This window comes from Thamnophis elegans, chromosome 1 (assembly GCF_009769535.1).
Source record: "Thamnophis elegans isolate rThaEle1 chromosome 1, rThaEle1.pri, whole genome shotgun sequence".
NCBI classification, from domain to species: Eukaryota; Metazoa; Chordata; class Lepidosauria; order Squamata; family Colubridae; genus Thamnophis; species Thamnophis elegans.
The window spans coordinates 169245133-169271900 of record NC_045541.1 but is presented as its reverse complement, the minus strand read 5'-3'; the positions used below and the strand labels follow the sequence as shown (position 1 = coordinate 169271900).

At 42.1% G+C, this 26768-nt stretch overlaps 1 protein-coding gene across 4 annotated transcripts in view; it reads right to left on the bottom strand.

Annotated features, from left to right (window-relative positions):
* Nucleotides 1–26768, bottom strand: part of NFIC (nuclear factor I C) — a 175377-nt gene that overhangs the window by 40776 nt on the left and 107833 nt on the right. For all 4 annotated transcript variants that reach the window (XM_032221542.1, XM_032219976.1, XM_032222306.1 and 1 more), the window contains exon 3: nucleotides 236–310. In XM_032221542.1, the coding sequence (XP_032077433.1) occupies nucleotides 236–310 (75 nt within the window). The remainder of the gene's footprint in view (nucleotides 1–235; nucleotides 311–26768) is intronic.

Below are 26768 nucleotides of genomic sequence, written 5' to 3'. Positions count from 1 at the left end.
TAAGATGCACCCAGATTTTCACTCTCGTTTTTTTGGTGCATTTTATACTCTGAAAGATACGGTAATTCATTTCCTGATTGGATTAACCCTTGAAAGAATCCATCCTTCCAGCTGTCACTTCCAGAATACCACCTAATTCTTTCAGGATTTGTACTGCAGATCCAGGGAACCACAGACCGACACCTTCATACATTCACCCACACCTTTCCTCTGTCCTTTTTTTGCTGTTGCTCACCCAGCATGATTATGGGTTTACTATCCTCCTGGTCAGAACCGATTCCCGTCCTGGGACTGCTGCTTTGATCTGAATCTGAAAAGAAAAGAATCGTGCATTACATTTTACAGCTCTACACAACCGGGGTCTACACAAAAAACATTTCTCTTCTTTTTGGTTTTGGGTTGTTGTTTTTTTTCCTTTCAAAAGTTGCTTTCCATAACCAAGAAGTTTAGAGTAGCATCCAGGGCTGGCTGACCAAAACACAACGTCAGAATGTCTTTAGACAAAGCGAGGTGGCTTTTTCAGGTGGCCACTAAGTTTGGGAGGCAAGAACATGCATTCAAGGCTTAGTTTTAATATTATATTTTTGCTGTAAGGGAAAAAAGGTTTGTGTAAAGTTGGGGAGGGGGTTGGGTCTTCTGCCTGGTAATTCTCATGTAACTTGTGGGATTTTAATATTAGACACTTTGACTTAAAACACAGAACACAGAATCATAGGGCTGGGAGCAGGGGTGAAATCCAGAAGTTCTGACAGGTTCTGGAGAACCAGTAGCAGAAATTTTGAGTAGTTTGGAGAACTGGCAAATGTCACCTCTGCCTGGCCCTAGAGTGGGGAGGGAATGGAGATTTTGCAGTATCCTTCCCCTGCCATGAAGCGACACCATGCCCACCAAGCCATGCCCACCGAACTGGTAGTAAAAAAAAAATTGAATTTCACCACTGGCTGGAAGGAACCTTGGAGGTCTTCTAGCCCAACTCCCGGTCAAGTGGTTGACTAGTCCATTTTTGAAAATCTCTAGTGATGGAGTACCCATAACTCCAGGAGACAATCTATTCCATTAATTGTTCTGTCAGAAAATTTCTCCTTACTTCCACCTGGGATCTCTCTTTGACAAGCTTCCACCCATCACTTCTTGCCCTGTCCCCTAGTGCTTTGGGGTCAAGCCCTTCTTCTCTGTGTGATGGCAAAGGAAGGTCAGTGGCTGGGTCACCTCAAGCCACTAAGCGCACCTCTTGGCAGCAACCTTTGCGAAGACCCTCAGTCTTCCTTCATCAAGGTAAAGATGAACAGAGGCCAACCACAAGTCCAGGCCCTACCAGGTTGCTACGGCAACCGCCAAACACTAATGGGTGCTTGGAGTAATGTAATTTTTGCAGTAATGGCTGCCCTCCTCCCCATAATCAGCCCTCCCTTGACAGCACTCACTTCGCAGCCCGGGTGGGTGATTAACGAGCCGCCAATGCAGATGAAACGTCTCCCTCCTCGGCCTCCCTTCCCTTCCCTTCCCCAGCTCTCAGCCACACAGGCAACACCTGACCTCAGAACTCTGTTGGCGCCACTAAAGCCAGGCATGTGATGCCACTGAGGATCCTAACCCCGTGCCATCTATTTGAGCATGATGAAATAAACATTGCCCATTGATGCAGTCCTTCCCCCTTAAGAGATGGGGAACGCATGGGATGGTCTTAGGCTGTATTAGGCTCTTCGTCCTACAAGGTTGGGTAGAGATAAATTCTGTTGGGTCTCAAAAGTAATTTGATATGGGGCAGCAACAAAATTTCTGACTCTCCTTTCAAGAGCCGCGACATCCAAGAATCCTTTTCCAGAAAAATCAAGTTGCTGAAAAGGAATGCAAGAACTGGAGCTTGCAAAGATGGCAGGAGGGAGAGAGACACCAGAAAATAATTTTTGTGTAAAGGAATTTGTATGGGAACTTCGGTTCTGATCGCACTCACGAGATTCTTTTTCCGAATGCTCAAATTCCATGGGGCGCTTTGGGCACGGTTCCTGGAGCTGTGCCATCTCCCACTGTTCCTAGCGTCACCCTTCAGCAGCTGAGTTGATTTTTGGGTTCCACCACAAAACCGTGTTCGACTAAAGCGCGCTCGACGAAACCGCGTAGCTGACGTCATCACAGGGCGACAACAGCGCGGAGACAGAAGCACGCTGTAAACACTAAACCTAAAATTAACCCCTAAACCTAAACCTAACCCCCCTAAACCTAATCCTAAACCTAACCCTAAACCTAACCCTTAACCTAACCCTAAACCTAACCCTAAACCTAATCCTAACCCTTAACCTAACCCTAAACCTAATCCTAACCCTTAACCTAACCCTAACCCTTAACCTAACCCTAAACCTAACCCTTACCTTAACTTGAATCGGCTTGCTTTCAAATCGCTATTTAAAGCACCCTTCTTTCTCCGCGCTCGCTGTTGTCGCCCTGTTGATGACGTCAGCGACGCGTTTTAATCGGGTGCGGCTTAGTCGAGCGCGGTTTTGTCGTGCCACGGATTTTTGTAGGGGCATCCCAGCCTGAAATCTCAAATTGCAGGGCTCCCATTTTGAATTTTGATACTCCCAAATTCCATAGAGTTGGTGGAAACTCCCACTTGGGATCGCCTCCCTAGTTCCATGGCTCCTTTTCCTATTCCACGCTGCAATGCTTCCAAAATGCCATAAAATTCTCATAACTGCACGCCAGCGATTTTGGAGTGGTTTCTGCCTCTTGCCCTCCCCCAAGGCCCCCTCTCCAAAGCATAATGGATGGTGAAAAAAATGATAAGAGATGAGGGGCTGGCCATTTTTTTAGCATACTTCTACGTGTGGCTAAAGGGAGAGCAACTTGTAACTGGCCCTTGTTATTAGGGCTGGGGTGAGTACAATTGGAAGCTGTTAAGAGAATAAATGCAGGGTTCATAGAGGGATCAGTGTGGCTGTGTAAAAATCCCCATACATGTAGTCCTCAACATATGACCACAATGACCATTGGTAAGCAAGGCAGTTGTTAACTGTGTTTCATTCTATTTTATGAGCTTTTTTGCCACAATTGTTAAGGGAATCACTCCAGTTGTTAAGTAAATCATGTGGTAGTTAAGTAAATCATGTGGTCATTAAGCAAATCGGGATTCCCCCTTGACTTTGCTTGTCAGAAGCTGGCAGACAGTGAAAATGAAACAATTTCAGACAAAAAAGAGACCGCCTACTGCCAATTACCTCCACTAGACCGATACGATCGCATCAATTAGGCCTCCTCCGAATACCATCTTCCAGCCAGTGCAGATTGGCAACTACCCGGAGGAGAGCCTTCTCGGTGGCTGCTCCGACCCTCTGGAACGAACTCCCCGTGGAGATTCGGACCCTCACCACCCTCCAGTCCTTCCGCGCTGCTTTAAAGATCTGGCTATCCCGGCTGGCCTGGGGTTAAGATTCTAACCCCACCCGAATTGTGTGACTGTTGTGTTTTCTTTTAATATGTTGTACTGTCTTCATGTCGGAAAATTGTTTGTCCTTCCCCCCCCCCTTTTTTGAACTGTGAGCCGCCCTGAGTCCCCCCAGGGAAAAGGGCGGCATACAAATAAAGGGAAATGAAAAATGAAAAATGAAAAAAAAGTACAAGTAACCAAGAAAAATAAAAAATTCTCTTCTATCTGACCAAAACTGCTGGAGTTTCTTTGGATACGCACAACTGGGCTAGACTGAATTGAAAAACTGGACACAGTGGGAGCTAGGAGGTGTGGCCAAAGAAATTCCAATTCAGTCCTTGGCCAGATAGACAGAATTTAACCCATGCTTGGACTCTCCAAGCAGCGCACAGGAGAATGGTGATCTCATGATCCCAGAACAGTGCAACTGTCATGGATACATGCCAATTACCAAATGGATGAATTTTAATCATGTGACCAAGGGAATGCCGTCACGATTGTGTGAAAAACGGTCATAAATCTTTTTTCAATGCCATTGTAACTTTGAACGGCCACTAAACGAATGGTAGTAAGTCAAGGACTACCTGTAGTCTGCTATCTGAGCTATTGTTTTGCAGCAAGATTTAGATGGTAGATCCGAACACTGTAGTAAAGAACAAAATAGAGCTTCGTGTAAGTTTGAAACTTGCTGGTTACTCAGATGGTAGCAACTGAGTGACATGCTGACTGGGGAATGCTGGGAGTTGAAGTCCACACATCTTAAAGTCACCAAGGTTGGCATGCTGCCTTCTGAATGAAAAGCATAAATTCTCCTCCTAATCCAGCAGCAATCACACTGCATCATTCTTGCAGAGGTCCTCCTCTTACCACGTCCAGCTACTTCCCTTCTCAAAGGAGATGCACTTTGCACACAGTTAGGTGCCCTTTTCGCTCTCTGTTTTTAAGAACTTTTTTTTTAAACAGAGGGAAGAAATGCTGATGCCCGGGATCGTACCATCAAAAGATAATGACCCTTTTTCAAAACCACCCAGAAATTGGCAGGCTTAGACTAAGGGGAGGTGATTAGATAACTCTGGAAGTTCCTTTGAACGTGACCAGTGCGGAATCAAAGGCAAGGCCTGGACCTCTTGACTTGAGGAAAGAGCCAGAGGGACTTTGTTCAGACAGCAGGAGCGAAGGCCACTGAAACAAAACCCTCCTCTCTTCCACCCTTCCCACCTCCTGCTTCCCCTTCCCTCATCAGAAATACAACTCACGCCTCACATGGGCTGCATCCCAGAACTCCTCGTTCTCTCTCTCTCTCTCTCTCTGCTTTTCATCTTATCTAAAAATAATCAAGCTCTTTGGGCAGTCGGTGCAGACGCTGAGGTCAGCACTATAGGTTCCTACTAGCATCCTGGATTAGCCAACCCACCACCTCCTCCTTTCAATTGAGCCTCTTTTTACTTTCTTTCCATAGCACAAACACACACACACACGCATACACATCCTTCACTTTCTTATGCAGCAACCCTTGGCTAGAATCCACACGTCCCTGAATATCCTTGATGCAGCCAGGAACATTTTAAAGTGTCTTTTTATTATTCCCCCTCCCCAAAGTGTGTGTGTGTGTGTGTGTGTGAAGTGAGAGAGATGCTTGAGCTGCTCCATTTCACCTGACGCAGCCAATTTCCCCAAGATTCCAGCACTTGTTTTATTACTATTCTTATGATCTGCATAGAGCACAATAACAGCAAAGTCATTCTACCTGCAGAGGTGGCAGTAATGGCTTTCTCTTACTTTCGCTACCGGTTCGGAGCTGGGAGTGCGTGCGCATATGCAGAACTCTCTGCGCATGCGCAGAGCGTCCATGATGACGTCTGGGCGGAGCCTCCCGCCGTCGCCAACGGTTCTCCTGAACTGGGGCAAACTGGCAGAATATCACCCCTGAACAGGTGGTCCTCAACTTATGACCACAATTGAGCCCCAAATTTCTGTTGCTAAGCAGTTGTTAAGTGAGTTTTGCTCATTTTATGACTTACTTGCCATAGTTGTTAAGTGAATCACTGAAGTTGTTAAGTTAGTAACATGGTTAAGTGAATTTGGCTTCCCCAACATCTTTGCTTGTCAGAAGGTTGCAAAAGGTGACCATATGACCCCAGGATGCTACAATCATCATAAATATGAGCCAATTGCCCAGTGTTCAAATTTTGGTCATGGGACCATGGGATGCTGCAACTGTCATAAATGTGAAAAACAGTTATAAGTCACTTTTTTCAGTGCCATCTTGACTTTGAGCAGTCACTAAATGAACTGTGTTGTAAGTCGAGGACTACCTGTATAGACTTGCATATTTGCCAAATAGAGCACTAACAGGAATATCACAATTCAGTTGTGAAGTGGGGGGGGGGGAGGAAAAGGTACACCACCCAGTAAAAGATAAGTGTGCACAATGACCAGAGAATTATACCAATATATTACATGAAGAGTTGGATAAAAATATAGTTAGTGAATTGTAAATTAAAGTATCCCTTGTTTAGTGATGACAATTGGGACCAGCGATGTGCATTTTGTGAAGCAGTCATTAAGTGAAATTATTATGTGCTTATAATTTTACTTCAGTTTTCCTTGGCTTTGCTGACCTGCAAATATTGTAAATGCAAGGACTGGTCAAAAATATTTTTTTTCCATCACCATCATAACTGCAAAGGTTGTTATACAAGGCAGTTACTAAATGAGGGCTATCTGGCTTATGTCACTGATGAGCCTCATGGTAGCTTTTAGAGTTCTTCTCATTGCACCACAAAAATTCAGCAGCCCTTTTTTCTCAATTTATAAAGACAAATCAACCTTTTAATGTAGTTTAGGAGGGGACTCCTTGTCCGACTGTTTACTTTTTAATTGTTTTCTGCTTTGCCCCATCGACAATAATGTCATAGGGCTCTTCTTGGCCAGAAAACAACAACAACAATAGTGTTGTACATAAGACTCTGAAAAAATAGCCAAGCATGATTGAAAACCCACTTAAATCCCTTACTATGGAAATCTATAAACATTATACAGTAGTGATGTAAAAGCAAGATCTTAAAAGAAGCACTAAACAACCAATCACGCAAGAGATGAGCAAATGCTAAAAGCAAGACCATAAACAATAAGCTTGGATAAAATAAGTAAAGCAAAGAAGGATAACAATCCCTTGATCCCAAAATTAGAGGAGAAATTACTGAAAAACTGTATTGTAGCAATATTCAGATAGTCATTGACTTCAAATAATTCGTTTAGTGACCTGTTTAAAGTTACAATGGCACTGAAAAAAGTGACTATGATCATTTTTCATACTTACGACCACTGTAGCATCCCCATGGTCACATGATCAAAATACAGATGCAGCTGACTCACCTTTTGGGACCTTCTGGCAAGCAAAGTCAATGGCAAACCCAGAATCACTTAACAGCCATGTTACTAGCTTAACACCTGCAGTGATTCATTTAACATCTACAGCAAGGAAGGTTGTAAAAAAGGGCAAAACTCACTTAACAGCAGAAATTTTGGGCTCAATTGTGGTCGTAAGTCGAGAACTACCGATATCATGATTTGGAAAATGCTTCCCATAGTGATGTGACCATTTGGAATGCTATACTATACAAGGAACCTCCCAATTTTCTAAATTATGTTCGACACAGAGGAAGCAGAACGAAGGGAGCTCCCTTACACCCCTATTTCCCTCTTTGCATGAGTAACGCATGAAGCATTCCTTTGCTGTTAGCAATACTTCTGAAATTCCCATCCAAACTAGCTGCCAGCGGCCCAACCAAGGGCATCAATTTTCTTGAACAGCTGCAGGGGCCAAGCAGGACCCACTGCCACCCGTTTCTAAACTCTTCCTACTGGTGTGGATAGGGTGGGACATGTTACTACAGTTAGCAATAATGTGATAGGATCTCAGCAACCCTATAGGTAATTAAAATGTTGACCAGTACCATGATACTCACACCACCCCTACATTCTTCAGCAGATTATGTATGTATGTGTGTATGTATGTCAGTTAATTAGTTTATAAGCTGCTCATCTTACCTCAAGGTAACTCTGGGCCAGATTAAAATAATAAAATATAAAAACTATATAAACTAAAAACACAGATATGTTAATCCTAAAGCCAAACACTGCAGTCCAATTAAAAAATTGGGAAAGCAGGATGAAGGGTGTGTGTGTGTGTTGGAAACGACACGTGGGATCTGTTTTCAACCACATCCACTGTAATGCTTCCCCATTGGAGCCCAAAGCCAACTGGAGCAGCCAAGTCGTTAGGCTCATACTAAAGGTTGGGAGGATTGGGGGTCAACCTAATTCTGGGGGGTGGGGTGGCAAAATGTTCCAGGGGGTAGGTGCGATAGCAAAGAAGGCCATTCTCTTAGATCCTCCCGGTTCAGGCTGAAAGGACTGCAGCAGTATTCCTTTGCCAACACGGGTAGGACGAGCCAATCCCAGTAGGATGAGACAGTCCCTCAAATTTTACAATTTTACTTGGGCAAGAGTGATGCATTAGTATTGAAAGGCAGGGGTACTACTTTGCTAGACTACCTGTCATGGATAAGTCATGGGGCAGGAGACAATATGTGCAGAGGAGGAAATTCTGTGCTTCAAATCTTTGGCTTAGGATCCCGGTAATCAATCAGCCTGATTTCTGATGTCGAATTTCATACGATAGGGGTGGATGGGGACATAAAATGCCTCTTAGAAAGTTAATGGGGTCTGCTTAGGTCCAGGAATAAAAAGAACTGCTTTTTAAAAAAATGATGGATAAACCTGGAAGACAGATAGCAAAATGCACGCATCTACAGTATTATTTGCTACCTCTTGGGGGTGATGGATATTATAATCCAGCACCTCTAGAAAATGCCAGATGGGCAAATAATGCTGTTTTTAAAGAAAAAATTTGGAGGGTAATGTTTGTTTTAGGGGATTATCGTTTCTCAATGTTGTCCATGTAAAAATGGCAGGGAACCATGGTGACTCTCAGTTTTCAACCGCCAAGGCCAGTGAGTTCTTCATCTTTTCTGTTGGATTGCAACTCTTCTCCATTGACTTTGAGACCAAAACAACATTAATATTTTTTTCTTTTCCGTGCTAAATTTTAATTTAAGTAGTTCAGATCATTTTATTGCAACTGATCTGTCAAGGCTCTCCACCTTTCAAGGTCTAGGAAGGCAGTTTCATTTTCAGATTTTATTTGTTTAGGGTTGTCCTTGTTTAAGATGGTTGGACGGCTCAGTTTAAAAATTTAACGCAATAAGAAATGTGATACAAACACAAAAAACCTTTCTACTTGAAAGGTCAAAACGACCATGTTTATTTGTAGTTTTAATGTACTACTGTATTGTTCTTTTGCTTTAATTACAAGCTGCTTATAGTTATTGGCGAACAGGTAGATCTCGAAATTTAAAGGAAGGAAGATCAAGAAGGGGGAAAGTAGATTACTAGACAGCAATTTTGTATTGGCTGGACCTCATTTTTTTTTAAAAAAAATTGCATTGCCTCAGCAACTGAAAAGACGTTTTGCCTTATACTATTTGTAGGAATTAATTCCTCGCCTATCCACTGAACCACACACCATTGTGTATGAAAACACAAATCCAATCCTGGAGTTGCCAAATATGCCTCCTATCAGCTTCTCCCTGCAAAATCCTTTGGTGCATTTGTGGTTTTTTTCTTTTCCTTTTAAATAAAAAAATAAAACAGGTGGTTCAAAAATGTTGTTGAGGCAAAGGAGTCCCAGGTTCCTCAGCCAGCCAAAAAGGCCTAGCTTAGCCATGGCGGCTGTTCTCCCCCGTCCTTTAAAGTCTGGCCCACTATTTTCCTTTATCCGAGCCGACACTTGGCTGCAGAAACTGGGCTCAAGCCAGGTATCTGCATGCCAAATACTTTTCCCCTGCCATCTTTCTCTATCACACACACATACACACACCCTCCCTCCTGTCCCTTGCACGGCCATTGCTCCCTCTCTCCCTGCTGCCAGCTCGGCCGTTGGCATTTCACTCCGCTGCCTCTGCCCGATCTTCCAAACCGAGTCACCCCAGTCAAAACAAGAAGCTACAGCCTTGCCAATCAGCCTGGCGGCATTTCCACATTCCCCCTCTTGCACAGGGCTCCAAAAGAGGAATTTGGAAGCACACTTTTTTGCCGTGCTGCGAAGAAACTTTCGCTAAGCTAGGAGCTGGCTGTCGGTCAGACCACCCCATCACGCAAAAGAGGGGAGGTGTGCGTGCCGAAGAAATTTGTCCTTCATTTCATTTGGAAGGGGGGGGGGATGATCATTAAAACCCACCGAATGAGGATGATCTTGGAGAAGAATTTCAGGCAGCACCTCCCCAGTTCATGTCACTAAGCAGGCGCGGCCATTTTGTGTGCCCCCCACATGCCAGTCTTTCCCCAATGCGGCCATTTTGTGCCGAGTTAAGGTTCCCAGTGCGGGAAGCAGTCAAATTGAGCCTTGAGGCTTGCAGGAAAAATGAAAACTCACTGAAAATCTTCCTTCAGATATGTATTGCTCCCACCAATACATATGCACATAGTTTTAAAAAAAATTATGTGCTTGTTATATCAAGGCTGGGGGGGGGGGAATCCATCCCCTACACACACATACACCCCATTTAATTTTCCCCACAACTTGAAAAAACTCCCCCCCCAAAAAAAACTTGGCTTTCCACTGATCCTGACATAAAGCAAACAAATAAATAAGGCATCCAGTTGAAGTAACCAAAAGCATTTTTAAAGCAATAAATGCATAATATTCTCTGTTTTTCTGCCCCCCCCCGCCCCACATTTTGCAATCCAATCTTTTCGTGTCCACGGCAAGTTGGAAATCAATAATTGTTTTTAAACAGAAACAAGAGGAGGAGGAGGAGAAAAAAAAGAGAAAGAAGCGAGATGGGAAGAAAAACGCAAACTTTGCAACAGAATGCACCAGAAAAGAAAAGAACATGCAGTTCACAGGCTGTTTACTTAAGTGGAATTTTGGCTCTTGCAAGCTGGTTTTGTTTTGTTTTTTAAATAAATTCTCTCCAGGCCCCCCCAACCTTCCCCGCCTGCTCCTTTTCTCCAATTTCCCCTCTCCACGCAGACTTCCATTCCCCGGCAGCCATTTTGAAGGCAGAAAAGCACAATTATATATGTGCCGCCTCTCTTGCTTCAAAAAGTTTATTTTTCCCTCCTTCCCCTCTTGGCAGCCATCTTTTTGAAAAAGTGCCGTGAATTTCTCCAGCTGTCCTGCAGAAAAGCGGAATAGCAGCCAAAGAGAGGAAAGGGTGCCAGGGCAGGGGTGGCGAATCTTCCCTCCTTATTCTTTTTATTTTTAAATTTAGCACGGAGCCACTATCTTTGGCAAAGGAGGAAAGCCCACCTCCCAGAAGTGTCTGAGAAATGAGAGTGAGTTGTCTGAGCTCAAAAGAGAAACTGGAAAGCCTGCAGGAATGAATTAGAGAGGAAAAAAAGGCAAGGAAAACTTCCCTGTGTAAATGTACTTCAGTGCACACAACAGGCACATTTTTTGCTCAGGCTCACAAAGTGGCTTCCTCCTCCTTTCTCCTACTGCTATTTGCAAAAGTTTTTCTCTCTCCCCCCACCCCCCCACAAAGCAACTTTCTCGCCAACTCGATTCTCAGAAAATTGTTCACAATGGAAATCAGCCGTAACACGCAGTCTAGTTTTGGGGTTGGTGCAAAAGAGTTATACCGTAAGCCAGGAATTGAAGATTTTCAATTTAAGGATCAGGGTACAAGCTTTGATTAGAGAAAATCTTCTATGGGCAAAAAAATTGACAGGATCACACATTTATTTATTTCTGATATCCACAAATGAGTAAGAGGCCAGTAACATCATGTGCATTAGGCATGAACCCTCCATGTTGACATATGTATTATTAGCACATGTTGCAGGGTAGCTTGAAAGAGTAATGCACAAACACACACACACACACACAAATACATATATTTACCCTTCATTCTTCTGTATCACTTTCATGCCATACTATACAGCGCAGCTGCACGGAAGGAAACATACATTTACTAAACATTTTATCTTCATCTTTTCTGTTATATTGATTTCATTGTAATTCCTTTGTTTGATGGTTGTGAGTTGTCCTGAGTCACTGAGAGAAGAGTGACATATAAGTTTAATAAAATATTATTTTTAGTATTACCTCCTGCACCCCAAAAGGGAGTGTTTCACTCTGGGGGTGGCTATTAGATTAAGAGAAGACCCACCCACCCCCACTTCTTCCAATGTGCATCTTACTCTCTTCCTCCCCATCTTTTAATTATAAATTATTACGGTTCATTGCATGCTATTATTATTGTTATTTATTGTGTAATGTTTTACTGGCTTTTCATTTATAAGAAGGGCAGCATACCAATCTAATAAATGAATGAATGAATGAATAAATAAAAATGTGTAAAATGAATTAATCTGAACATGCCTGTGAGAAAGGGACATTAAGGAGACAAGGTAAAGGAACTAAAAAGGTTCTGGTTTGAACTACAGATTCAAAATTGGAATAAAAGGAGACAGAAGAAAGTAAAATCATTCTGTCTCCCCCCCCCCCACCATCCCCCCAATCAATTATACAGGAGTAGCAAGACATACTATCTAGAAGGCCTGTAAAAATAATTTTCGGCACAGTGCCTGGGATTAATGCTACCTTTGCAAATTATGATTGCCAGATAGATCCTGGGGAATTAAAGTGTAGGCGGCTGGTAAGTTCCTGATAAACCTTCTTGATCATATATTATAAAAGCCAAGGGCAGGTGAGAGATAGATCGAGATATATTAAAATATTATTTTCATTATATCTGCAGGATCAGTGCTTCTAATGATTGACAGTCACATTTTTGTTTCTGACATAAGAATTAATCTAAATAGGTTTCCTGGGCTGTATGCAGCAAGTTCCGCTTTTCTAACAAGCAAAAAGAACTCTTAATCTAAAACATATTTCATATCACCCGCTTCAAGAAAAATCACATGAATATATGTTCCGTTTAGAGACTAATAAGCAGCTTGTTTTAAAGCGTGCCCGTGCCAAATTTCAGCTGTCTTGATCAAATGAGAAGCATACACACATTCACAAACACACACACTGTATGTATATATATATATAATCATAATCTCACAAACATACAACTTCAAAAGTAGCCACTCTCTATAAATATTCCACCAATTACAAAGATGGATCTACCACCAACATCTTGCTACGGTGTCCCTGCTGTTTGAAATAATCATCCTGTCCTCATTAGATTGATACAGAAAGAAGCATTGGACAACACAGATGTTCAATTTATTCATTAAGACCCTCTTAATCCTTCACTGTCTGCAATATTACAGGGATAGTAGTCTCTCTACTAAACTGCCAGATTCTTTGTGTGCATACTCTCAGAAATGATGTCCATTACTAAGCTTATCATCTATGCCTTAAATCAGGTGCTGATTTAAACTCTGATTTGTTAATACAAGAGGGTTCCATAAAGTACTCAAGTTTGCATTTCCTGGAAAGGTTGAGTTTTAATTTGTTCCCCCTTGATCACAGAGATCATTAGGTGACATTGGGCAAGTTATTTTAAGGACAGAACAAAGCAAGGCCCCAAGCCTATGTTGAATGAGCAAATGTGGGATGTTAATGCAGCAAATAAATAAATATAAAAAGTTAAATGTCTTCTGCATAATTCCTAATAAAAACTATGGTTATTGTAACATATCCTTATCCACAGGGCCAGTCTTAATAACCCAAAGTCTCTAAATGTCCTTTTAAAAAAAGAAAAGAAAATCACTGTGGATCTTGCTAATTGTAAAACATGTGGATTTCATGGCCAACTGGGGGATTCTGGGTATTGAAATCCTCATATCTGAAAGATACCAAGGTTGAAGGTCATGTAATCCTCTACTTACAACCAGTTGTTTAGCGACTGTTCAAAGTTACAATGGCACTGAAAAATGAACTTACGAGGGGTCCTCGCACTTATGACCAGTGCAGCATCTCAAAGCCATGTGAACTCCATTTGCAGTTTTCTTACCTGGCTTCCAGCAAGCAAAGTCAATAAGAGAAGCTGAATTTACTTAAGGACTATGTGATTCACTTAACAACCTTGGCAAAAAAGACTGTAAAATCTAGGAGGACTCATTTAAGGATCACTTTGCTTAGCAATGAAAATTGCAAGCCCAATTATGGCCATAAATCAAGGACAACCTGTATGTATGTGGAAGGCAGGGGTTCCACGAAGCTGTTTGGGACAAAATAATTCTTTTATCATGCTGGAGTTGACAGATATTTGGCTGGTGGGTTTTATGGTGCTGATGCTTTCTTTAAACAGTTGTTAAGCTGCAGTTGTTACTTGAATCATGTGGCCGTTAAGCAAATCTACCTTCCCTTATTGACTTTGCTTGTTGGAAGCTGGCTGGGAAGGTTACAAACGATGATCACATGACCCAGAAATAAATATGAACCAGTTGCCAAGTGCCCGAATTTTGATCACGTGACCATGACAATGCTGCAACGATTGTAAACCTGAAAAACGGCCATAAGTCACTTTTTTTCAGTGTAATTTAGAACAGTCACTAAATAAATGGTTGTAAGTTGAGGATGATCTCTATAAAGGATCTGAGGCAGGACTTCACTCCCTACTGTCATTGGTACATTAATTGTATACAAAGCAGCATTATACACAGAATTAAAAACCGAGCACATGAGCAAAATTTCCCCGCCTTTTATTTCCACACTAGGACAACCGCCTCTTGCTAAATTCCCTCAACGTCGCTGTGATGCTCTTTCCCTCCTAAAACTCACCACCCCTTTTTGGCTGGAATAAAGCTGAAGGAGTCCATATGCCAACCTTCAGTGGCAGCAGGAAAAGGTGGACGAGTGCACAGAGAGCAGGTGTTCATCCTGGCAACTGCCTTTTTTTTTTCCTTTTTGGAGGGGTGGGCAATCTGCAGCCTGTGAGCCCCGGAGTCCCCTCTGATCAGAATCGTGCCAAGTCCGCCGTGGGACTGCAGTCATTTTTAGGCAGGAAATAGGAAAAATGGGTTGCCATCTCCGTAAGAGGTTTAAAATAGTTTAAATTCAAAAGGTCTGAAAAGCTCTCCGAAACCCGTGAAAGAAAAAAATGCCCAAATCTTGGCATACCTGTTTGCAGGATCTCTCACCCGTCCATATACAGCAGCATCTGACTCTCAGTCCTTGCAGCCCATCTCACCAGAAATTCCCTTGAAACAACACACCCTCATCAAAATAGCTCTGAGGGATTTACGAGGAGAAATAGCAATGGACATTATCAGGGCACTATTGCACCTCCCGAGTTTATTAGTCCTTTAGGATTAAAATTATAGTTTCGCTTTTGTTTAAAAGTGCACTCTTTTTTCAGTTGTGGATTATGATAACATGCCATCAAATCGTTGTCGACGCTTAGCAACCACATAGATATTCTGGGTATGCTTATTATCTATTTCATTGCAGTCAGCCAGATGTTCAGACTGGATTTGGCATTTTGGTCTGCCTACCGAGTCCTTCCCATGGATGTGGGACAGGCAGATGTGGATGTCTGATGGTGTTTATTGTTGTCAGCGGTCCTAACTAAAGCTGCTTTTTGAAATTGACTGATGGTGATTTTGTCAATGCCAATGGTGCTCAAGAGGCATGTTTTGGGATTGCACTCAAGGCGCCTATGACTATTGGTAACACCTTTGCTTTCTTTTGCCACAGTCATTCAATTTCTATGTGTATTTTATTATCTTCTCCAGTTCTTTCTCGTCTCTTCTGTCGTCTCCAGGTTTTGCCACATCCACTACCAAATATGTATGTATGTGTGTGTGTGTGTGTGTATTATATATATATATATATATATATATATATATATATATATATATATAATATATTATATTATATTATATATATATATATATATATATATATATATATATATATATATAGTTGTATTTGTGTTGATAAATAAAAAAAAATAAAAAATAAAAAAAATAAAAAAATAAAAATCTAATATATATTATATATATATATTTCTTATTCACAATTGTTAAGTGTGGGCTGTTATGTGCAATGGTGGGATTCCAAATCTAGTTCTCTGAACTACTCAAAATTTCTGCTACCAGTTTGTCTGACCTGTCCCAACCAGCTGAATACCACCCATAGTTATGTGGCAGGTGCTTGTCTGTTTGAATATATTATCATTACTTTTATTATTATTATTATTACCACTACTAATATAATCTATTTTTTCTTCTCTCTCCCAGACAATTCATAGTGAGAACTTTTTTTTTTAACCAAGCCAAAAAGAATCTAACTACAGACTCCTTCGGGACAATTTCCCATATATAGTCGAGGAATCTAATTTTAAATCCACTGATTAAGTAACTCATTAGTGCAACAAACCTCGACACTATTATTTAGAGGTAAATCCCACGGAGTTTAACAGTGTTGCACTCCAAGCTCTATACTGACACAGAAGAGCAATCTCCACCTCCATAACTCCGAAGAAAAAAGGTTTTTTTTAAAAAGATAATAGGACTTCACAATTGGTTCCATCTTAGAAAAATATTACTTCCAGATGGACAATATGTGCTTTGCAATACTTTTCCTCTGCAGTTGTTGTAAATATCTAATTATTTTAATTCTAAAAAAGTAATTGCTTTTTAAAAAAAAATTGGTGAAAGGGTTTTTACATTCAGTCATCTAACAATTTCATTTTTTTAAACAGGCCTTCCTTCCTTCCTTCCTTCCTCCCTCCCTCCCTCCCTCCCTCCCTCCCTCCATTTATTTATCTGTTTACAGTATCTGGTAGCTCTATTACCATAATTCCAAGATACATATAAAAAATAAAGAAAACACTAAAAATAAAAACCTACTACAGTACCATGTAAATAAAAGATCAGGAACTGCACATGTAAAAATTCATCATGTATAAGCAGTACACCAGATTATAAATTATTATGAACTGTGGATTAGTAAAGCCTCTTTAATTAAAAAAAAATCAGAGATAAAGTAATGAGATTTCAGAAGCAGGAACCATGATTTTATCAAACTTAGTTGGGTTTTATTATTTATCTTAATAGCAATAGATTGTAACCATTTCACTAATGAAGCAGTTCCCTGCCTGTTTTCCTCTGCAGAAACAAATCCTAACTTCGCATCTTCCACTTAATGAAAGTAGTGCTATAGTCCAACAGACCTGCAAAGCCGTACTCGGGAGAAACATGACTACATAGATGGACCAAATATAATCTTTCTGGAACATCTCCCTGTTTTTCTCAATTTCAGGAAAAAAGAGAGAAATACTGCATTTTTTCCAGTAAGTTGGAACCGGTCTTGCTAAGACAAGGAATTTCACATCCTAAGCACTGCAACAGAAAATGGCTTTGTGTGTTTGTCCGTGCGTGTGGATTCCTGCTAAAGATTTCAGCAAAAGGTGCAAAGAGCCAAATTATTTTTTTTTCTAAAGGAACTGGCATCTGTACCCCTGGCAGATACCCAGCCCAACAGCAGGAAAAGGGTTAAAGAAATTCACATGAAATGTTGTGGGGAGTGATGGACAAAGGAATATAATGGATATAAATGACCCAGCCAACAAAATCAATAGATTGTTTCTTCAATAAGAACAGGGATAGTGGGAGGTAGAGGAAAGGAGGGTGGGGCCATAGTAGCTTGCCCAGGCCTGCATCTTGTGACCTGATCCATCAATTGGCAACACCAGGCGCTTAGCAGCAGAGAGAGCTGTACACTGCAGCTCGTAACCAGCACAGACCTGCCCTGCCATTTTGAAGCCCATCTCCACCTCTTTCTTCTCTGGCTTGTTGAAATTTGATTGCCCCACTTGGAATGGGGAAGAAAACAGTTTTGTGCTGCTCCGTTTCCTGATTGGCGAGATATCTAGAATGCCAGTGCTGTGGTAAACCCTGCTGGGCCTGGAAGCGAATTAAAAGAAAACCAGGCTCTTAAAGTTGGCAGCCAAAGAACTATTTCTTCATTAGGTTTACGTGCCAAATTTCTTCCAAGCCGTTCCTCCAACTTTAACTGTACAACAGCACCGCCAGGTAGGTTATGGAAAGAAAAAGACGGAAAGCTGAAACACACAACACCATTTGGGGAAAGCTTCTCTGTTGGGTCTTTAAAATTAGAATTAAGTCTGATCCTGTAACTCAGCATTTTTTCAGGCTTGGCAACTTTAAGGCACGTGGACTTCAACTCCCAGAATTCTCCAGATAGCTGTAACCACTGCACTGCACTACACTCTGTCTGCAGAAGGATGTTCCTTGAATTGTTGGATTCCAGACACTCAATCCCATAATTGTCTATGGGCTTTAGCAGGAAGAAAATCTGCAGTCTCAGATTCTTACATTTAACTTTGTTAAGTCTCCGGTTTCCGTTAACCTGTAAAGTTACCACAGTGTGCAAGTCGGATTCTATCTGACATCTGACTAAGAACAAAACTTGTTTCTTCCTTCCCATACTTTGATGCTGATGAATGACTACTGTTTAGAGCAACTGGATAACAGACAAGCATTCGTTTCCTATTTGAATGTATACAGCAAGATTTAAATTGTATGAATGGGAAGTGTAATTAAGTTCTTTGCAAACTTGTTGGGTAACCGGTACTTATGTCTTGCTGTTGTGTGATGATTTTCTTATTTAAAAAAAAATGTTTCTGATGACAGACCTCTAAGCTCTCCTTCGAAAGCAAAACACTCTGCGTATGCTCTGAGCAACCTGCTTTGTTATTCACATCTGACTCACGGATCAGAATCCAAAATGACAAGTTCTTAAGCTTAGAAAGCAAGGAAGCAAAGCTGCCAGGTTCTCATCATGGCTTTTTGCAAAGACAAAGATGCCGGAGTTTTGCCACTGGGGGAAGAAGAGGATTCCCCTACCAGGGACAAATTTTCACTCTTTGGCCTTTTGACCATGCAATTACAACAAACTGGGTACCGGTTACCAGCACAGCATCTGGGAGAGGCCGAGAGGGAGCGGGAGGGAGGGAGGGGGGGGGGTTTAAGGTCCTCTGATCTCTTGACTTTGGCCCTGGAAATGAACGCCAGTTATAAGAGAAAAATAGTTTATGATCCTATTAAAGCAAGTAATTTACCCAGGATTGGTTTGATGTAAGTCCCAGAAATCTTCCCATCGGCTGGATTTTTTTTAACAGATGGCGCTGGGGATCGGAGCGATGAAATGCAAAAGGGACTCTTCTCTTACAGAGACAGCATCCTCTCTCCAATGCGCATGTAGATATTCAGAGGAAACGGCTGCTGCAACATATGGAGGAGTGAACATATTGCAGAAGCAGGCTTGTATTTTTGATGCCAGAGATTTCACCCTTGGCCTCTGCGAGTCACAAGGAATGGGGCTGCCAATAGCAATAGCCCTTAGGCTTATATACCGCTTCACAATGCTTTACAGCCCTTTCTAAGCGGTTTATAGAACCAGCCTATTGGCCCCAACAATCTGGGTCCTCATTTTACTCACCTCGGAAGGATGGAAGGCTGAGTCAACCTTGAGCCTGGTGAGATTTGAACTGACAAATTGCAGCCAGCCGGCAATCAGCAGAAGTAGCCTGCAGTACTGCACTCTAACCACTGCGCCACCATGGAAATGTTATCTGCATTGTTTGTATTTTGATGTCACGATGACTAATGATCTCCCTACCTTTCTAATGGACACCCCAAATTCTCTATTTAAAGGAGGCTTGAGTAATGAAGTATGGGTAGTCCTTGACTTACAACCACAATTGAGCCCAATATTTCTGTTGTTAAGCAAGACATTTGTTTGACTTTTGCCCCATTTTATGACCTTTGTTGCTGTTGATAAGTTAGTAACCCGGTTGTTAAGTGACCCTGGATTCCCTATTGACTCTGCTGGTTGGAAGGTCTCAAAAGGTTATCATGTGACCTTGGGACACAGCAACGGTCGTAAGTATGAACCGGTTGCCAAGCATGTGAGTTTTGATCAGATGATCATGGGGATGCTGCAAAGGTCATATCTGTGAAAAATGGTCATGTCACTTTTCGTCAATGCTGTTATAACTTTGAACAGTCACTAAACAAACTAGTAAGACAAGGACCACCTGTACTGTATTATAGAGGTCGTTCTCGACTTACGACTAGTCACTTAGCGACCATTTAACTTACAACGGACCCCAAAATGGGATTTTTATGATCTGGATCTGAAGATCTGACATCCAGTCCATGTGGTCATGTGACTGTATTTTGGATACTCAGCAACTGCCCTGCATTTATTTTATTTGTAACACACACCTGTCTCTATTATTTTTACAACCACTCAAGGGGAAGAGGGGAACATATCCAATACACCTTCTTCCTTCTATTTTCCCCACAACAACAACCCTGTGAGGTGGGCTGGGTTGAGAGAGACTGACTGGCCCAAAGTCACCCAGGCATCTTTCATGGCTAAGGCAGGATTTGAACTCATGATCTCCTGTTTTCTAAACTAATGTCTTAACCACTAGACCAAACTGGCTGTTTACTGCCATTTGTAGTGTCCCACAGTCATTGGCTGCAATTTATGATGTTTTGCCAAAAGCTGGCATTTACTTCCATTTTCACCCCCCCCCCCAAAGCCTCATTGTGAACAATAGGTTTGCTTAACAATGACAGCATTTGCTTAACATCCACTGTGTTCACTTAATGACCATGGCAAAAAGGATTGTAAAATGGTGACACGCTTTATGAGCATCACAAATTATGACCTAAATTTTGGGCTTAGTTATGGTCATGAGTGTAGTTCTACACTGAGGAAACACATCACAAAACTACAAATAAAAACAACCTATCTTTATATTTGTAATAAAGCTGACTGGCTTACTAAAATAAATGAATCGCATGAGGCTTGCTGCCACAATATCTCTCCCCCCCCCCCACCAGATTCTATTTATTGCCTTTTTGTAATGCATGCAACTGGCACTTACATTCTCTAACATGGCCCTAGCCAATAAACTGAACTTGAAGTTGTAGAAATCCAACAGAGAAAGGTAAAAGTTTTTTAAGAAAAGCAGGTGTGCAAGTGTTTTCACTAGGCACACCCTGAACCATCCTCTCCAGACAAGGAGAATTTTTATTCATCATGCTGAGAGTGAGGAACATTTCCCAGCCCCACTTAACAATCAGTTTGCCCTTATCTGTTGGCAAAGAATAAGCTAATTTTATTCATAACCTTAAGATGACTGGTGCTATGCAGTAAATAAACCTTGCATTCTTTAAAACGGTCAGTTCTCACAGATCAAGATGTCAGGATTCCAAGAAACACTAAATAAAGTTTTCAAACTTTCTTTCAAAAGGGAAAAAAAGGAATTTTGGTAAAAGTCCCATGGATGCAGTATTTAATTTTTGTCTTTATTTAGTCACAAGGTGTGACCAAGTGTTTTAATTTCAAGTGTTCTGTCATATATTGTACCATTCCTCCTATGGGATTTTTCGAGGCTGGAGAAATGTTGGTGGCCGATAAAAGATAGAAAGGTACATCTCCAAAACAATCATTGTCTCTGGTGCAGGGTTTCTCAATCTTGGCAACTTTAAAATATTCTGGCTCAGGAATTCTGGGAGTTGAAGTCCACACATCTTAACTTTGCTATGGTTGAGAAACACAGCTCTTGTGGTTATATTTTCGATCATTTGCAACAATAAAGCCAAGTCAGGAACACCCCAATCCAAACGTGAGCACAATTTTCCAGTCTTTTCAGAAAAACAGGCAGTCTTCAACTTACAAATCATTCATTTAGTGGCCATTTAAAATTACAATAATTCACTTAACAGCTGTCTTGCTTAACGATGGAAATTTTGGGCTCAATTATGATCATAAGTCAAGAATTACAGTAGCTGTAAAGAAAACAGAACCCCCTCTTGTAAGAGAAGACAACGTCTCACGAAAGTATTATTGGCACAACACTGACCACAACAGATGGTACCCAATAACTTTGGGTGCTTTGGTAGTAGAATTTGAGAGAACACCATTTCAAGATGCAAATGGCACAAAGGGAAAAGTCTCTTTTATTTATTATTTTAATGCTTCCTCCACAAAACTGGGACAGGAATTTAAACAGGGACACGCCTTGTGGAAGGGAAAATGACAACATCCGGTGCCCCCAAATTAAATCTCCTTGCTAAAGAGTTCTAGGCCTCAACAAATTTACAAAGAATAATAAGGTGCTTTACCAAAAACATAGAACAGTTTCATTTGTGTAATTCCCTGTTATGTAAGAACCCCATGAAACAATTTGTTCTTGCCGCAAATCCTGGCTGAACTTACAGGAATTGACCTGCCTAATAGTCCTAAAGATTGATAGGGAGGGGCGGGGGTCAAAGAGACGGCAATATTATCACTACACAGTCAAGGTTGCCAAATTCTTCCCCACCCCTTGCTCCTGTGTCCAACAGCATCCAATTTCTTCACAGCCAATGCCAAACTGCTCAGATGCCCCCCACAGGTGGTACATGGAACTCCATACTTTAAGGTCCTCGCCATCCCTAATCGGTTAAGGTTAGCGTTAGGGTTAGGGTAAAGGTTACCCTAACCCTAACCAATGCATCCCTCTATCAAAATGTTTCTTAGCAAGCTGACTGGGAAATTCTGGGAATTGAAGTCCACGTCTCTTAAAGGTGCCAAGGTTGCAAAACACCACTCTATAATTTTGCCTCTTACATGGAAAGGACAGAGAAGGATGTGCTGCCAGATCCGGTATGCAATCACTCTTCGCGCATCTTAAAGCAGAGATAAGAACGTTAAGAACCCTGTGTTTAAGGGTTAAGAGCCCTGCATCGGTAGTCCTCAATTTACAATCATTCATTTAGTGTCCATTTGAAGTTATAACAGCACTGCAAAAAGTGACAGACAGTTTGGCTCTCACCCTTATGATTGCGGCAATATCCCGAGAGTCACATGATCAGAATCCAGGCACTTGGCAACCGTAATGTATTTACGACGGTTGCAGCCTCCCAGGGTCATGTGATCCCCATTTGAGAACTTCCCAGCTGCCTTCTGACAAGCAAAGTCAACCCGGGAAGCCGGATTTACTTCACTTAACCACGGCAGTGATTCGTGATTAAAAACCATGGGCTAAAAGGTCATAAAATCAAGCACCACTCACTGAAGCACTTTCCTCAACAACAGGAATTCTGATCCCAATTGTGGTTGCAAGTTGAGGACCTCCTATAGTTTATCTCACCCAACACACCGTTTTCTACCAACCAGGAAGCCCACAGGCTGTTCTTAAATGCTTGTAGTAGAAAAACAAGGTTGAAATAATATTAATAAAGAATAAAGAAGGCAACAGCACATTCCCATTCATGCTTCCCAGTGAGAAAGGCATGCCATATTCAATCCTTGAAAACATAAACACAAAACAACTAACACAATCTCTTTCGTGATTCCCTGGTGTATGTCTGTTATATATCTGAATGAGTATATTGGGTTTAATGGGCTTGTTTTCTTCTGTCAACAAGTACTCTGACAACATGTACTGACCCACCCAAAGAGTAGAAATGAACAGTTTTCTGGATGGCTAATAATGCCCCTTACATGCTCTAATTAATTAATCTAATTGGAGCAACAATTTGGAGGGGGGGGGAATTCCAAGCATTCCACAGTTATACAGGAGAATAAATAAATAATCAAATTATCCTGACAAGGACTTGTTGGCCCAAGGTCTCAACAGATATTAGTATAATAATATTAATACATACTGTAAGCCAGTGATGGCTAACCATTTTTGTCACCGCGCGCCGACCAAAACCATCCCACGAGGAACACGTGGTCTTGCTGGCCTTCGCGCCCGTGGAAGCACCGAAACCAGGAAGAGCAGCGTTTTGTCGTGCATACACACACTGGCACACAAACTTCCATTTTCCCCCGTGGGCGTGCGCCTGACAAACAGCTGGCCGTCACGCATGCATGCCACAGAAACCCGGAATATCAGGTGCCGGTACGTGCATGCACAACAGAACACTGCTCTTCTGGGTTTTGGCGCTCCCATGAGCATGAAGTCCAGCTGGCTGGCGCACATGTGTGCACAGGAATGTGGAAGAGGAGCCAGCAAGGCCGCACATCCCGTTTCCAGCACGCGTGCCATAGGTTTGCCACTATGGCTGTAAGCCCTTTTCCACATGAAATAAACATTTATTTGGCAATGATTTATCCTGTCCAGATTTAAAACAAAGGCATCCGCTAAAAAGTATATGCTACCAAGTAATTAAGCACCTGGTCCAGAATGCTGTGGTATTTGTAACTTAGCATGCACCAGAGTAAACTCATATAACGTCTCAGCTTCCTGAACTTCTCTGGCTCCTGATAGGATTTCAGATACAATTCAAAGTGCCAATTATCATCTATTAGGGCTTGGTTATTGGCAGATTACTCATCTTGGATTACCTCTGCGTATCTCATCAGATCTGGCAGGACAAGAGAAATCCTGCGTTCTGGATCCAGCTAGATGATCTTGTTTCATAGAAGGGACTCGGAGCAGATCTGTCCTGCCATAGGATCCCCTAACGATTCAATCGGCCTTCATTCCATTAGCATTCTAGGCGGCCAGGATGTTATTGAAAACTTATATGGGTTGTGCAGAGATATGGCATGATTTATTAGGAGCCTCAGTTGCATTGCATTATTGTTTATTTATGTTGTGCTTTTTTATGTTTTATGAATCGTTAGCTGCTCAGACCTGCTAGAGTGAGATGGTGGTCATAAAAATCCTTTAAATAAATAAATAAATGCCGGAGTTGTCAATTGGCCAAATAGAAACTCAATAACTACAGCATGTAAAAAGGCTGTCTGAATAGATACGCACTACCAAATTCGGATTCCTGCACAAGGGAGCTCACTGAATAGTCTTATTCTAGCCCACCTCGCAAGGTTGTTGAGGAGACAGTATGAAAGCAAACTATCTTAAACTTTTGGGGAGAAGGGCAAGATTCATGACTCATTTCTTAAAGAGTTTTTAGAAAGCAATGAACATTTAAATGAGCTACCATTATACACATGATGAAATTCTCTACCGGGGAACTTCGCTTTCTCTCCTCTAATCTAAGCATGTCCTTGACTTACAACCATTTGTTTAGTGACTAATCAAAGTTACAACCGGCACTGACAAAAATGACTTATGGCTGGTTTCCACACTTACGACTGTTGCTGCATCCCTATAACCATGTGGCCAAAATTCAGCAGCTTGGCAACTGGCATGTACTTCTGACAGCTGCACTGTCCCAGGGTTATGTGAACATCCTTTGCCATCTTCCAAGCCAGCAAAGTCAATGGGGGAGGTGGGGGAACCAGATTTGCTTTAACGACTGCATCATTCACACAGAACATGCCTGAAGATGTACCCCGAAATACATCGAAATACGAGCCTGAGATGCAATTGTCAGATTCTTAGTCGAGGAAGATTCTCAGTCATCCAGGTAGAGTTGCCTGGAAGTTGAATCATGGCAACTGCACTTCTTCTCTTCTTGGTTTGAAATGTTTAGCTGCTTACCTTGCCTTTCATACCAAAAAGAAAAGAAGTCCAGTTGCCATGACTCAAAACAGATTCCTAGGTGAGTACCTTGTGGCATGACAAAACTGCGGTCCACTAAAGCGCGCCCGATTAAAGCGCGTCGCTGACGTCATCAGCAGCGCAACAGCGACCGCGGAGAAAAAAGGGCGCTTTAAAAGCGCTTTGAAAGCAAGCCAGTGTCGACTGGCAACTACGCGGAGGAGAGCCTTTTCAGTAGTAGCTCCGACCCTTTGGAACGACCTCCCCGTAGAGATTCGCACCCTCACCACCGTCCAGACCTTCCGCACAGTCCTCAAGACCTGGCTATCCCGTCAGGCCTGGGGATAAAGATTCTAATCCGCCCCCACCCGAATGATGAATGAATGCTGTGTTCTTTTTTTACTTATGTATTGTCTCATGTCTTGTCTTGTATTCCCCTCCCCACAAATTGTGAGCCGCCCTGAGTCCCCTCAGGGAAAAGGGCGGCCTATAAATAATAAACAAACTCAAACTCAAATTCACGTTAAGGTAAGGGTTAGGTTTAGGGTTAGGGTTAGGTTAAGGGTTAGGGTTAGGTTTAGGGTTAGGTTAAGGGTTAGGGTTAGGTTTAGGGTTAGGTTAAGGGTTAGCGTTAGGTTTAGGGTTAGGTTAAGGGTTAGGTTTAGGGTTAGGTTTCGGGGGGTTAGGTTTAGGTTTAGGGGTTAATTTTAGGTTTAGCGCTCACAGCGTGCTTTTTTCGTCGCGCTGTGATGACGTCAGGTACGCGGTTTCGTCGAGCGCGCTTTAGTCAAGCGCGGTTTTGTGGTGGAACCGAGTACCTGGGAGCTCAGTCTGCTATTCTGAAAATAAAAAGTGATAGAAAACGATGAATTTTGTCCCATGCTTGTGCTTGATGTAAAAGCATAGCAAATCAGTGCAACAAGACCAGGCAGAGACACACGCCTTCAAGAAAGCCCATTTGCCAGAAAAGTGACAAACAACCCAAAGTGCAAAGATGAGCAACTAGGGTGATTGACGGATAAAAACATATGAAGAAAAGTTGTAGGATTTTTGGTATGGCTAGTCTAGAGAAAACAATACAGAATAACTGAGTTGGAAGGGATCTTGGAGGTTTTCTAGTCTAACCGCCTGCCTAGGCAGGAAACCCTAAACCACTTCAGACAAATGGCTATCCAACACCTTCTTAAAAACTTCCAGTGTTGAAGCATTCACAACTTCTGGAGGCAAATCGTTCCACTGATTAATTGTTCTGTCAGGAAATTTCTCCTCAGTTGTGAGTTGCTTCTGTCCTTGATTAGTTTCCACCCATTGCTTCTTGTCTTGCCTTCAGGTGCTTTGGAGGACTAGGGGGCACATGACAGCAGCATTCCAGTATTTGAGGGGCTGCCACAAAGGAGTCAAGCTATTCTCCAACGCACATGAGAGCAGAACAAGAAGCAACTTGGGAATTAAAGCGAAACTTCCTAACAGTGGTGACAATCAACTTGCCTCCCAAGTTGTGGGTGCTTCATCATCACTGGAGGCTTTTAAGAAGAGACTGGAAAGTCACTTGTCTGAAGTGAAAGTATAGGATCTCCTGCTTGAGCAAGGGGTTGGACTAGAAGACCTCCAAGGTCCCATCCAGCTTTACTCTGACTGAAATTCAAACTGGGATCGTGCTAACAGAAAAGGCCTGGCCACTGTTTAAGCCTGACTAGGTGGCTCAGTGGCTAAGACACTAAGCTTGTCGATCAGAAAAATCGGCAGTTCGAATCCCCAGTACACTTCTCACTACGTGAGCGGGGGGGTGGTGGTGTGGTGGACTAGATGTCCTCCAAGATACCTTTCCAACT